The sequence below is a fragment of the Coenobita brevimanus genome, chromosome 16 (genome assembly GCF_032717465.1).
Source record: "Coenobita brevimanus isolate Jiangsu-jjx chromosome 16, ASM3271746v2, whole genome shotgun sequence".
NCBI lineage: Eukaryota > Metazoa > Arthropoda > Malacostraca > Decapoda > Coenobitidae > Coenobita > Coenobita brevimanus.
The window spans coordinates 25,940,961-25,953,821 of record NC_136969.1 but is presented as its reverse complement, the minus strand read 5'-3'; the positions used below and the strand labels follow the sequence as shown (position 1 = coordinate 25,953,821).

Below are 12,861 nucleotides of genomic sequence, written 5' to 3'. Positions count from 1 at the left end.
TTCCGTAGCATTCTTAACTTTCATCCCCCGCTTCTTCATATTCATCTCCTTATATCCTTCATTCATTTATTTTCATCTTTTGTCGGGTCCTCAGCTTTATTAACTTTCATCCCTTACTTTTTCAAACTCATCTCCTTACATGCTTCCTTCATCCATTTAATCTTCAGTCGATTCTTTTGCTTACTTAACTTCTATCCCTCGATTTTCTTTTTCTTTCTTTCTTTCTTTCTTTTTCACGCTCATTTATGTTTGTAATGGGTTTGTTTTTCCCTCCTGGCAAGTGAATTTTAATGACTCCTGCGGCAGATTCGCTCACGGGTTGCACCAAACGGCCCGGCAAATTGAACTTGCTCACGGCTTGGCGACAACTGCTGGATAATCTGCATTTTTACTGGCAATTACTGGCCCTCGCTTCGGCACTTTTTATTGCTAGTTTTAGCCTACGGTTCTGTGGAGAAATTTACCTCGTATAGGCTATGTAATTTCAGAGATGAAATAATAACCGATGCGTCAAGTATTATGTGTATATAGGTACGTTTTGAAAATGGTAGTGATATAATCTGCATTTTGTGCTGGCACAGTCACGGTGGTAGGCAGGTAGGATGGTAGACATCACAGACAACTTATTGTTAACGTAGAGACCGTAATATAAACACAAAAATACACACACACACACACACACACACACACACAAAGTCATAACCAGAGGGGAGGCGAGGCTGGTGGATGCTGATTGTGCTGACCATCGACCAAACAGACATACCCAATAGTTTAGAATATTTCCAATACCAACATGGCTGCTATCCCAACACAGGGCAAGTGGGCGATGTTGACCCTCTCTCGCTGGGCTATGGTTGTGTGTTTGGTTGCTGTGTGGTGTGGTGTGAAGTGGTGTGGTATAAAGTTGTGTTGTGTGCTGTGGTGTGGCGTGGTGCGATGTTGTGCTTGTGTGGTGTGAAGTGGTGTGAAGAACTATGGGATGGTATGTTGTGGTGTGAGCTACTGTGGGATGATACAGTGTGGTGTGGTTTAGTATGGTGTGGATGGTGCTGTGTAGTGTAATCTAGTGTAGTATGGCGTGGCGTAATGGGATGTGGTGTGGTGTTGCAAAGCGTGGTGTGCTGTGATATGGTGCTGTGAGGTGTGCTATGGTGTGGTGTTGTGAGATGTGCTATGGTGTGCCGTGGCGTGGCGTGGTGTGGTGTGGTGTGGCGTGGTGTGGTGTGGTGTGCCGAGGCGTGGTGTGGGCCCTAGAGACTACCTGATTAATGAATACAGATATGACAGCATAACTATTGGTTCTGTACTCTAGAGACACATCCATCCATCCATTCATCAACCTCTCTTTTAATGGTTCATCCGGGGAGTAGGGGTCCGGGGCTACTCAACCCCGACATTTAAGGCGGGCGTGGCCAGCTTCACTGGCGCTTAGTGGCATTTTGTGAGTACCAAACTCTAACCTCTCCTCGGATGTAAGCCCTTCTGGACCCCATTCAACTGAAGCGGCTGAACCCACTAGATCATCAGGCGTCATTTGGTTATATGGTTACCGCCCAGGGTGATAAATAGCTTTCTAAGTTACACTAAACCATTCAGCTTGTCACCCAGTGAAGTGTCCCTTGATGGCAGCACTACATCGAGCGACTGGATGGTGGGCACCCTTACCTAGAGGGACTTTTGTAAATAAAATATATTTTGGTAAAAGAAATCAATAGATGCACTACAGTATGTTCGGGTACACTCAGGTTCTAGTGATTCGCACGGCTGATTTCACGAACATGAAAGTTACTCTTATTGTCTGTGTTCCAGCTACCAAACAAAATACCAAGAATGTACCGGTATACATTGCTTATTGTACTACAGTGATGCTGAAGAGGGACGTTTCACGTGGCAGCACCGATCCTCTATCCCCTCCCTGTCCCCGAAAAGGAGGATGGTGGACTGTGGGAGAAAGGCAGTCCACCAGGTTCACGTTAACATGAGCCTGGGGTTGCAATTACTGCTACTGCCATTGTACTATTGTTCTGGGGGTTAGAGAAGCACCACAGTTGGAAAAGTTAGCCCATCTCTGTTTAATATAGGGTCTGTAGTGGGCCGTGGTGTGGCGGGGGGGGTGAGGGGTAGGAGGGCCAGATGTGAGAAGTTTCAGAAAAGGATAATCCTGTATTCGCTGACAACACGGGATTATCTCTATCGTGTTGATCTTTAATTCAGAGACAGTGTATCGCCAGGTGTTAAAAACAATATTAGAGTGACAGGAGGATTAGGACCAGAGTGTGATTGTGAGGAGAATGAGGGAAGAGTGAGGACAGAGTGAGTGTGAGCAGGATGAGGGGAGAGTGAGTGTGAGCAGAATGACGGCAGAATGAGTGCGAGCAGAGTGAGGGTTGACTGTGTGTGAACAGAGTGATGGCAGTGTGTGTGTGTGTGTGTGTGTGTGTGTGTGTGTGTGTGTGTGCGCGTGTGCATTTCAGTTGCGTGTGCCTGTGTCCATGCCTGAAAGTTTGCCCAGATTATGATGGATCTGGACTCGACCCCCTTCGCAAACACACACACACACACACACACACACACACACACACACACTCTCTCTCTCTCTCTCTCTCTCTCTCTCTCTTACCTTTGTGTCATGCATATGTTCAGTACTGTTGTGCACTTCTTCAGTAGGCTATTTGGGTTTATTCTATATCCCGCGAAAACTGTCTGTATCTATCTATCTATTTACCTACCTACCTATCTATCTAATATCCTTCGAAAATATCTATCTTATCTCTAACATCCTTAAAAATATCTATCTACCTCTACCTATCTATCTGTATATCTATCTAAAACTGTGTATCTATCTGTTTGTTATTATTTTAATGTTTGAATTAATCTACTTAATAGGCGGTACTTGGGAATGGACTAATATCATACAGCTCATTGATAGTTAAAAAAAATAAATACAAACAGTGCTAGGCAGTTAAAAAGATACCAAATGTTAGTAAATAATCTGCTTCAGTGTTGCTTTAAGTGTTGTGCAGTTATAACACACACACACACACACACACACACACACACACACACACACACGTAAGGTTAATTAGAGTATAAATATCTGGTGTACCTGGCGAGTAATGTGCTTAGTGCAAGATATGGGGACAACACAGTGGAAAAAGAGGATTCTACATAATTACATTTGCATTAAGTTGCTTTAATCTGGGAAGAGGGCACAGCACTGCACACCCACACACAGCATTACTCCCGCACACAGCACTTACACACCTACACTCACGTACACTCACACGTACCTGCATTCACATACCTACACCCCCACCCCCACCCACCCACAGAGAGAGAGAGAGAGAGAGAGAGAGAGAGAGAGAGAGAGAGAGAGAGAGAATATTACTACTTTTACTACAACTACTACTGCTACCACCACCACATCCACCATGGCCACCAATAATAATAACTACAAATATCAATCATATAATTAGCCGCAGCATAAAAATTAGCATCAAAGGTACGTGTATTGATGACGCTCAACGTAACATCATTAGCCATATTATTAATCATATTAGGATATCACATTTAGCACTGATATGCAATTAGTAGAGATGGCAGCATTCCTGTCTGGTTAATATTCCTTTGCGAGCAGAGTAGAGTGCATTAGGTGATTGTGCCAAATTCCATACACATACGAGAGAGAGAGAGAGAGAGAGAGGGAGAGAGAGAGAGAATGACTTTGAGTAAGATTAATAGGAGGGGGACTGTATGAGTGATGGGAGTGTGAAAGTGGGAATGAGTTACAACATGCGTATTAGAGAGAGAGAGAATGGGGGGAGGGAGCCCAGCACTTTATAGAATTTTGCATAACATCGTGAAACTATGCAAATATATTATAAGCTTGAAACACACACACACACACACACACACACACACACACAACCATTACTGTACTATGGGTCCTCCTGAAGCCAAAAGGAATAAATCTATCACGTGTAAGAAAAATATGATTGATAATCAAAGTACAGCTGACATATAAAAAATGGAAAAGATTAAAGTGTCAAATACAAATTAAGTAAGAAATAAATCAGTAAAGAAGAAATACATTGAAACCTCTTGAGGAAGAAAAAATGTGCCCAGATACAAAGAAAAATGTGATTAGGTATGAAAAAATGATGGGCAGATGCAATTATAATCCAAGGGTTTATGCAAAGTAATGGCTGAGCCACTGAAATAGGATTATATTTTTTAAATTATATTTTTCTACCTGCAAACAATTTTACACACATCAGGAGAGGACTTACGAAATGGAAGGGTTAGATGTAGCCTTCAATGCCCCTTTCTTTAGCAAGTGACTCTTTTCAGTTTCATAAAATCTTCCGGATGCAAGTGGAATAAATTACCTTAAAATATATCATCGGATCGAAGGGATTAAGGAAGAGAGAAAGAAACCTCTTACGACAGTTTAAAAAATCGGCCTCCCAAATATAACTTATAACTAGTTACCGGAGAGATATTGGGAGATTATAAAACACTATATTCTTCTTGACTTACCTTCATTGCAGGCTGTGTTGGTATGCACACCCAACTCCCTGACATCTACATGAGTTCTGTGCATCCACCACATTCAGTAAACTTCACTTCGTTTTGGCATGATTTCCAGTCGTAAAAAATACTATTGGCTGCAGGTGTGCTTGTCCATTTTTACCACATTTCTTTCCATTAGACATCACTCTTTATTTTTTCAGCAGTGTTAATTATATATTTCTAAATTAACGGTGAATTTCTTTGTCGTTGTATTCATTTTTCTTTTACCTCTAATTTAAGCTTAAATGTCTCAGACGAAATTGACAATGATGTTTTTTAAGAGTCACATAGATACACTGACCACACAGACGTTACGGTCCCAGCAAAGTGGTCCGGCTTCAGATCTATATATACCTTTCTCTACCTCACTCTAATAGGTCTTCAGAAATATCGGTCCAAATTTTTTTTTTTCAAGAAGACATATTCCACGAACTTTTACACAAACGTATAGTCAAAATTGCTACACAAAGAAATGGATTATCCTTGCTATTCACCCTTGTCTGATGGTAGCCTCCACGAACACTAATACCCAATTCTGTGTTGATGTACCGACCTCATCACCCTAGTACTCAAGGCGAAGCGAGCAATACGGTACCACATTCAACTACCCTCCCCTCGACCCCTTCCCATCTCTCTCTTCTTCCTATCGTCCATTTCTCCCCTTTTTCTTCTCTAGATCCCTTTCTTCCCTTCTCCTTTGTCTTCCAGTCCCCGCCTTCTCTTTACCCATTCATTTTCTCCCCCCTTCCCTTCCTTCATTTCCCCTTTCCCCCCTTTTCCCTTCCCTTCATGGGATCTTTTTCTTATTTCCTTCCTTTCTCTTCGTTCCTTCTTTCTCCTTTCCCATTCGTTTCTTTCCCATCTTTTTATTCTCTTCACTCTTTTCCCCTTTTCTTCCGTCTCCTCCATTCCTTCCCTTCCCAGTTTCTTTCCTTCCCCTCCATCCCTTCCTTAATCCCCCCTTTTACCATTCCTTTTCTCCCATTCCCCTCCATCCCTAATCCCCCCCTTCCTCCATTATTTCCTTTCCCAAATTCTTTTCCTTCACCCTCCTTCCTTCTCTAATCCCTCCCTTCCTCTACTCTTTTCCCTCCCCTCTCTCCCCTCCCCCAAAGTTCTGATTACCTCACTAATCCTCTCACGCCAGCCATTCCCTACAATGGAATCACACACACACACACACAAACACACACACACCAACCCCTTCAACCCTGTCAACTACCCATTTCTACTAACCTTTGTTTTCTATCAGCAGTCTCACTACTTGCGTCCACAGTTTTTACATCCTTAGTTCAAATATCCCTGCTTTTCTCCGCTCCATACTCAACCATCGAACCCCTCCAGACCTCAGCCAATCCTTCATATATATTGGATTACAAACTCTTCCACCACCCGTCCTTTTCTATCAACTATTCCCTTTTCTCGTGTCCACGTACCTTGCTTCCCAGCTCCTTTTATCCCTGCATTCCTCTTATCCAGGCCCTAGCATCGAACCTCTACATACCTCCCCTACCAACTCCTTCGGTCAAGGTGTCAACTACTCTGCTGACTACCTTTCTCCATCAACTGATCCATTTTCTTGCATCAACGTCTCCTGCTACTCTGCTTCATCTATCCCAGACTTCCTTCTATCCATAATCTGCTTTCAAACCCCTACACAGTCCCCAAACTAGCCTCTGCGACTCCCTTTCTTCCATTCACATCTGTTCCCTTCTTCCTTCGACAGCCTCCTCACTCTGTCTCTATCCTTCCATCCTCAACCTTCTTACTCTGCCCTATCCCATCTACTGTCCTCACCCATCCTTCCTTCTGATCCCTGTTCACGGCTCATCATCCTTTCCGTGTCTTGCCAGTGTAACAGGGGGCTTGAGCTGCTCGGTTATACAAACGTCTCTCAGTCCCCTTCCAATCCCTTAACAGGAAGATGATGATGGACTGCAGAAGGACGGTAGGTCTGGCCTGCAGTCCACTGGGTTCAGGTTCTGGCTGAGCCTGGGTTTGCAATATTTCACTGTTCATTTCCTTCATAATGCCTCTCAATATTTCAGTCCTGTATATTTCACTGCTTTCATTTTTTTCTAGTTCCTTTTCTTGTCCCTGTACATGTCACCATCCTTCTTTCTCTTTTTGTCCATTTACATTTCACTGTCTCTTTTCTTTCCTGCCTCTCCACATTCCTTCACTCTTTTCGTTGTCTAGGAAATCGTGACTGCAACACATCTTCGTAAATCTATGTCTGGATAGTATCAAACATCAGTATATTCTACTTTTTTTTAAAACCGTAACAGAGAATCACTGAATTATAAAGTTCATTCCCCAAGACTTTCACTGTGAATGTTTTGAGACACGAAAGCTAAATATCCTTATTCCAGTTAATTTCATCCTTTTTCATTCATCTTAGAGGCGATTTTCCGTTCTCTATAAATTAAAGTCACTATTATGGTTTTCAAGACGTGAGGAATTTTAAACTTTTATTCCAGTTAGCGTCAGACTATTTCTTTCAACTGAATCTAGGATTGTATTGTAGATGGTTAAAGAAGCTCCCTAACACCTCTTCCTACCGGTAAGCGACTTTTCCAGCTTATTACACCGTATTGTCTTTCTCCCTTGTACCCAATCACCTCTTCCTTAGTTACTTATTTTTGGATCCGGTTGGTTAATGTCAACTTGTAACTTAGCTATGACAAGTATTGTGATATTAAAATGATTTTAAGCAACACTAAAGACGCTAGTAAGGTATAATGGGCAAAAATGAATCGTTTAGGAAGAGGTGTTAGGGAGCTTCCTTAACCGAAGCGAATGCAGGCCGCAGCGTTCACTAACCTGAATGAAATCATATGGAGATGGCAAAAGTAAAACGGAATAAGACGTCGTCGTACGGAAAGAATTGAAATATCATCGTCAGACTAAAGACAGTAAGCAATCCTCCCCTCGTAATGCACGGGCAAGTCCGGGTAACAACACTTATTTTCTCAGCTGGACAAAAGCATAAAGAAAAAAAAAAAAAGAGGTGTCAGTATTTTTCGATCTCATCTGTTATCACATGGTTAATGAAAACTAAATGTTACGCCACTTTTCATTTCCGTCTATGTAAACCAAACTATTATTTTGCGGGATCACAGCGTCTTTCTATTATTTTTACGCGTCCTCGGTCACTTTTCCATTTTCATATCTTAATTTTTCGTTTTTTACCAAGGGCGGGCCAACAACACAAGGGAGCGGCGAGGGAAGCATCCTCCCCCTGCGACTGCTCGCGGCACACTGTCTTGGTCCGATGGTGCCATGGTGGTCCGTGGTCCTGTCCTCCTCGACTTCATTGGTTCCTCCACCCCGCCAGCCCAAGATACCGGCATACAGCATCGTTACCGTCCCAGAGACAAGTTCGTGCATGCGCCGAGCACTGACTACCTTTTCTTGTGTACAGCAAGCCCTCAATCTTTATGTGTGTGTGTGTGACTTGTTTGAATTCCACTTTTAGGTACAGTACTTGGACTTATCCAGAGTTAATCTGTCAAGGAGTGGAGTATTTCATTCAATGCTTTGAGGAAGAAAGAAAGCTTAGGATCAAAGCCTATCTACACGAGGCTATGTAAAGGCGATCAGTTTCCGTTTACATCCAGGATATTACTGCCGTGTGAAGAGGGACGATGGACAACCAGGAACATATCATACTTCAATGTACACATGTATACATGGGTGTACGTTACTGGTAGCAGTATGCAGTCACATTTATAGCGTCTGTTTATTTTTCCCTACTGGAGAGGGTCGCCTGTATGTGGTATCGACGTTACAACAGAAAGACACCGTTATGCGAAGTTCCTCAGCTCCTCCATCCCTCGAAAAAAGGATGGTAGACTGTAGAAAAAGGGCAGCTTCAGCCTGCAGTTCACTGGGTTCAGGTTTTAATGGAACCTGGGCCACAGCAACAGCAACAACATTGCGTTTTAGGCGTCGCAAACTTCGCACATAACAAGGTTAATTTCTTCGCAAACTGCAGGGTAAAACGGACAATAAAATGCCGTAGTGAATGCCAATAGTGCTCGTAAAACTGTACAGGTGACCAGTACACGGTAATACACGATCACATTGTACATAGGGCGTATACTACTGTTTCCTTTGGTTTACTGACTTTTCAACACCTCTTCCTCCCCGATCCATTTCTACCTATTGCATCTTAATACTCTCCCCTGCATCAAAGAAAATGCAGCTCATGGCATTCACACATTGCATCATTACTATTTTGTTTTTTAACTGTAACTCTAAAAGGGGCATTTAGTGCAGGAGGAAACACCAGTAATTGCTAGTTAAGATGCTGATATTTTTACTAACATTATGAAGATATTACCTGCATACGAAACTGCAAAGAAATCTGTCATTGCTTCGTGTCTAGCTTCACATATACCAGGTTAATTTCTCCACAAAACCGTAGGCTGAAACAGACAATAAAGGCCAGTAATTGCAAGCAAAGATGTTGACCATTAACATTATTAAAGATTGCCTGCGTACGACAACAGCTGGGGTATCTATCACTATTTCAGCATTAACTTCACATATACCAGGTTATATTCTCCACAAAACCGTAGGCTGAAACAGGCAATAAAGTGCCGGAGTGAGGGCCAGTAATTGCCAGTAAAAATGCAGATTATCCAGCAGTTGTCGCCAAGCCGTGAGCAAGTTCAATTTGCCAGCTCGTTTGGCACAACCTGGGCCGAGTGAGCGAGTCCGCCGCAGGAGTCATTAAAACTCACTTGCCAGGCTGGAAAAACAAACCCATTACACACGTGGATGGCTGCTGGATTAACCTTTTCGGACCCTGGGCTGGTGAGGGACGCCTTATAGTTGCTTTGCTATCCTTGTCTGAGACGTAAAGAATAGTTATGTTTGTTTTAGCCTACCATATAACAAACAGCCACGGGGGATCATTGTGTCTTGCTGTTTGCTTCCTTCGTACTATTTTGTATGGATGGCATTGATATAACTAGGCGACTCAACTTCCTGGTTATGCAAAAGTCCCTCAGCTACTTCCCTATCCCCTGAAAGGAGGATGTTGGACTTCAGGAGAACGGGAACTTGAGCATCCAGTCCATCGGCTTCACGTTTCAGAATAAATTGCTTAAGGAGAGGCGCTGCGAAGTCCTCATGGCCAGTAAAAATAGGACCATAGATTGAATAAAGGCATCTGGCGGTAATGAAGAAGAAAAAAAAAAGTACAGAAATGAAGAATGAAAAGTAATGGTGTTTGGTAGATGTAGTGGTGCAGTTAATGGCCACTTGAGAGAGAGAGAGAGAGAGACTGTGTGTGTGTGTGTGTGTCCTAGCAGTCAGAGTAGTGCAAAATCATGTTACACTGAAGGGAGGAAATATCTTGACATGGAATATATTGCTCGACTGTACTTCCCTTCTTTCTCATTTTTTTTTTTTTCCAAGAGTAACAAAAAAGTTGAATTCTTTGGCATATAGGAAAAACGTATTAAATTTTCTGTTTGATTCCCCCCCCTCTCTCTCTCTCTCTCTCTTGAAAACACCTGATAAAAGGAAAAACTAACCAAAGCCTATCCAGCTGAATGGGCCAAACACTCACTGACTCTCCATTCAAGCTCCCGGAATCCTGACTCCACCACATGGTCCCATACCACGCAGAGTGCACAATAATTTCTTCATCTGAATAATTCACCAGACAAATGAGATTAAGAACTCTGGGAAGGAGCAGAAATTAAGAAGATTAGTTGAATATTGAATGTCAGAGAGCGAGAGATTAAGACATGAATATATAAAAGGCGAGACGGGAGAAGCGAGTATTAGTGAGAAGATACGTATGAGGGAAAGTTTCTTCAATACGGTGACTTCTTTATAACTTCGGAGCATTTTTAGTGGAGGCTCTGTCTTTCTCTCACTCACTAACAATTTCCGGACGCAAGGTGCTTTACTCCTACAGACGAGCGTTAGCTGGAATAAATCGTCTGGCGTTAGCTGGAATAAACTGCTAGGGAAAGGCGACTATGAAAGGGTTGAGATAGGATGCGACGGGAGAGGAGGGGGGTTAGAGGTATGAACGTCCAGGCATCAAAAGGGTGTGGAATGAGGCCATCAGTGTGGGGATATCAGCAGGAAGGCGGCAGATGAGACCGGGATGTTTGGGGGCAGATGACAGGATCGGGTTCACGGTGGCACGGGAAGTGGGAGGTAATGGAGAAGTAGGCAGAGAGGAGAGGAAGGAGTAAATGATGGGGAAGGAAATGATGGAGAGGGAGATGAAGGAGTCCATGATGGAAGTAATAACAAAGAAGGAAATGAGAGAGAAAGAGATGCTCGAGAGAGGAGATGAAGGAGGTGATAATGGAAAAATGAAATAAGAGAGACAGAGATGATCGAGAGAGGGGATGTGGGAGGTGATGATGCAGAAGGATATGAGGGCGACAGAGTGATGATTTAGAGTGTTCCTTGTTTCATTCCCTAACCCTCTCACACTCAGAAAAAGAAGGTATCACTATTCACAACGTGCTTTTTATTTTCAAGCAGAGCACCAAAGCATTTTGAAGTACTGTGGGTTATGTCCTCTTTCTATAACTATATCACTTTCTATTATGACTCACTAAGAACCACCGTAACACTGTGCCAAACTGAATATTCCACAGTTCAGCATAACCACATATGTCGATACATACGGAACAAGGGGCCATTGACTCAATGGGTAATGGCACTTCTGATTTGACTACACATGTATTTTAACGTGAAGCGAGCATGTCACTGGTCCTGTCAACAAAATAATCCTCTACATTAACAGCAACACAGCATGAGAGAGCGGTGGAAGGCCAGGCTTTGTGGGGATGGAAAGTTAAATTGCTGTGATTTTGAGTGACATTTGGCTGTATACTCGTGGATTTAGTGGGTTTACGTAGCCTTTATTTCTCGGCCTATACCTTAATGCTCTCAGGCCATAATGACTGCTGGATTTAACTGAGGTAACAGTTGGAATAGAATACTAGAACTGTCCCGACCTTAAGGGGTGTGGTGTGTGTGTGTGTGTGTGTGTGTGTGTGTGTGTGTGTGTGTGTGTGTGTGTGTGTGTGTGTGTTTTAATATCTACACCGCATGAATGACATATGTACAGCCGAATATTAATGTGTCACATGCAGAAATACGCTGGTAAAGAGGTGATGGCTGGGACACAGTAGCCTAAAACATATGGCACTATTTTTATTTTTGTTATTTTTTGATGTAGACAGAATTTTAGTTGACATAAAAGAAAATAGTAACACTCAGGCTTTTATGTATCACTCTTAGCTGAATATAATCGTTTGGTGTTATATGGAATATTATCTCAGTTAATAACGTCCTTCATGGAGATATGTACCAGAAGACAGGGAGCTTAAGGGCATCCTAAATACACAGGAATTTGACCTAGCATCCCAGTGCTTTCTTAATGAGAGAGAGAGAGAGAGAGAGAGAGAGAGAGAGAGAGAGAGAGAGAGAGAGAGAGTGCATACCGGTAAAAAAAAAAAATGTTTGCTTTGATGGCTTGGCAGTTTTGGTGCAATTCCAGATAATAACTGAACATTCATTTTACGCCAGTTTTCATGGAAAGTTAATATACGACGAATTTTGCAACAGAATTTTTTATGCTTTGTGGAAAATCATTACTCAAAATGAATTCGGTGTGAATTTTCGATAGCTTGCATATAAATTCATCGCCCCCCAAATGAATCGCTTATATCATGAAAAGCTACATTGGTTTCTATACTGCAATGACGATTTTTTCTGCATTTAGCTTTCTCCCTCTCATATGACGCAGCCTCAGCTATATATAGTACAAAATACAGAATAAAATGGTGTGGACTCGTGTAAATACCTGGACACGTGTAGTACCTGGACACGTGTACTATCTGCGCAGGTGTAGTATCTAGACAGGTGTAATATCAGGCCACGTCTCGCCTCCGATCTGTGCCGCTGCTTCTGTAATACTATTATTGGTGGGTTAATGAGATATTGAATGGGATCAACACACACACGCCACTGCAAACCAATAGTGGTATATTCAGAGGCGGGGAGAGAGAGAGAGAGAGAGAGAGAGAGAGAGAGAGAGAGAGAGATGAAATGATATGATACGGAAAGATAATCAAGGGAAATTTGTCATGGAATATGAAGAATATCAAGGTCCCCTCCTCTCTCTCTCTCTCTCTCTCCATCCATAATTCTTTCCTCTTTTTCCTTCTTATCTCTTTCCCTTTATCACTTCCCCTTGCTCTTCTCTGTTTACACCCACTCTCTTCTACATCTTCTTTATTCGTT

General features: G+C 42.6%; 1 protein-coding gene across 1 annotated transcript in view; it reads left to right on the top strand.

Annotated features, from left to right (window-relative positions):
* The window catches only part of LOC145391016 (glycine receptor subunit alpha-2-like), a 58,514-nt gene that overhangs the window by 14,312 nt on the left and 31,341 nt on the right, over window positions 1–12,861 (top strand). The window contains exons 2-3 of the mRNA XM_080265749.1: window positions 6,493–6,568; window positions 7,769–7,990. Coding sequence (XP_080121875.1) covers window positions 6,493–6,568; window positions 7,769–7,990 — 298 coding nt within the window. The remainder of the gene's footprint in view (window positions 1–6,492; window positions 6,569–7,768; window positions 7,991–12,861) is intronic.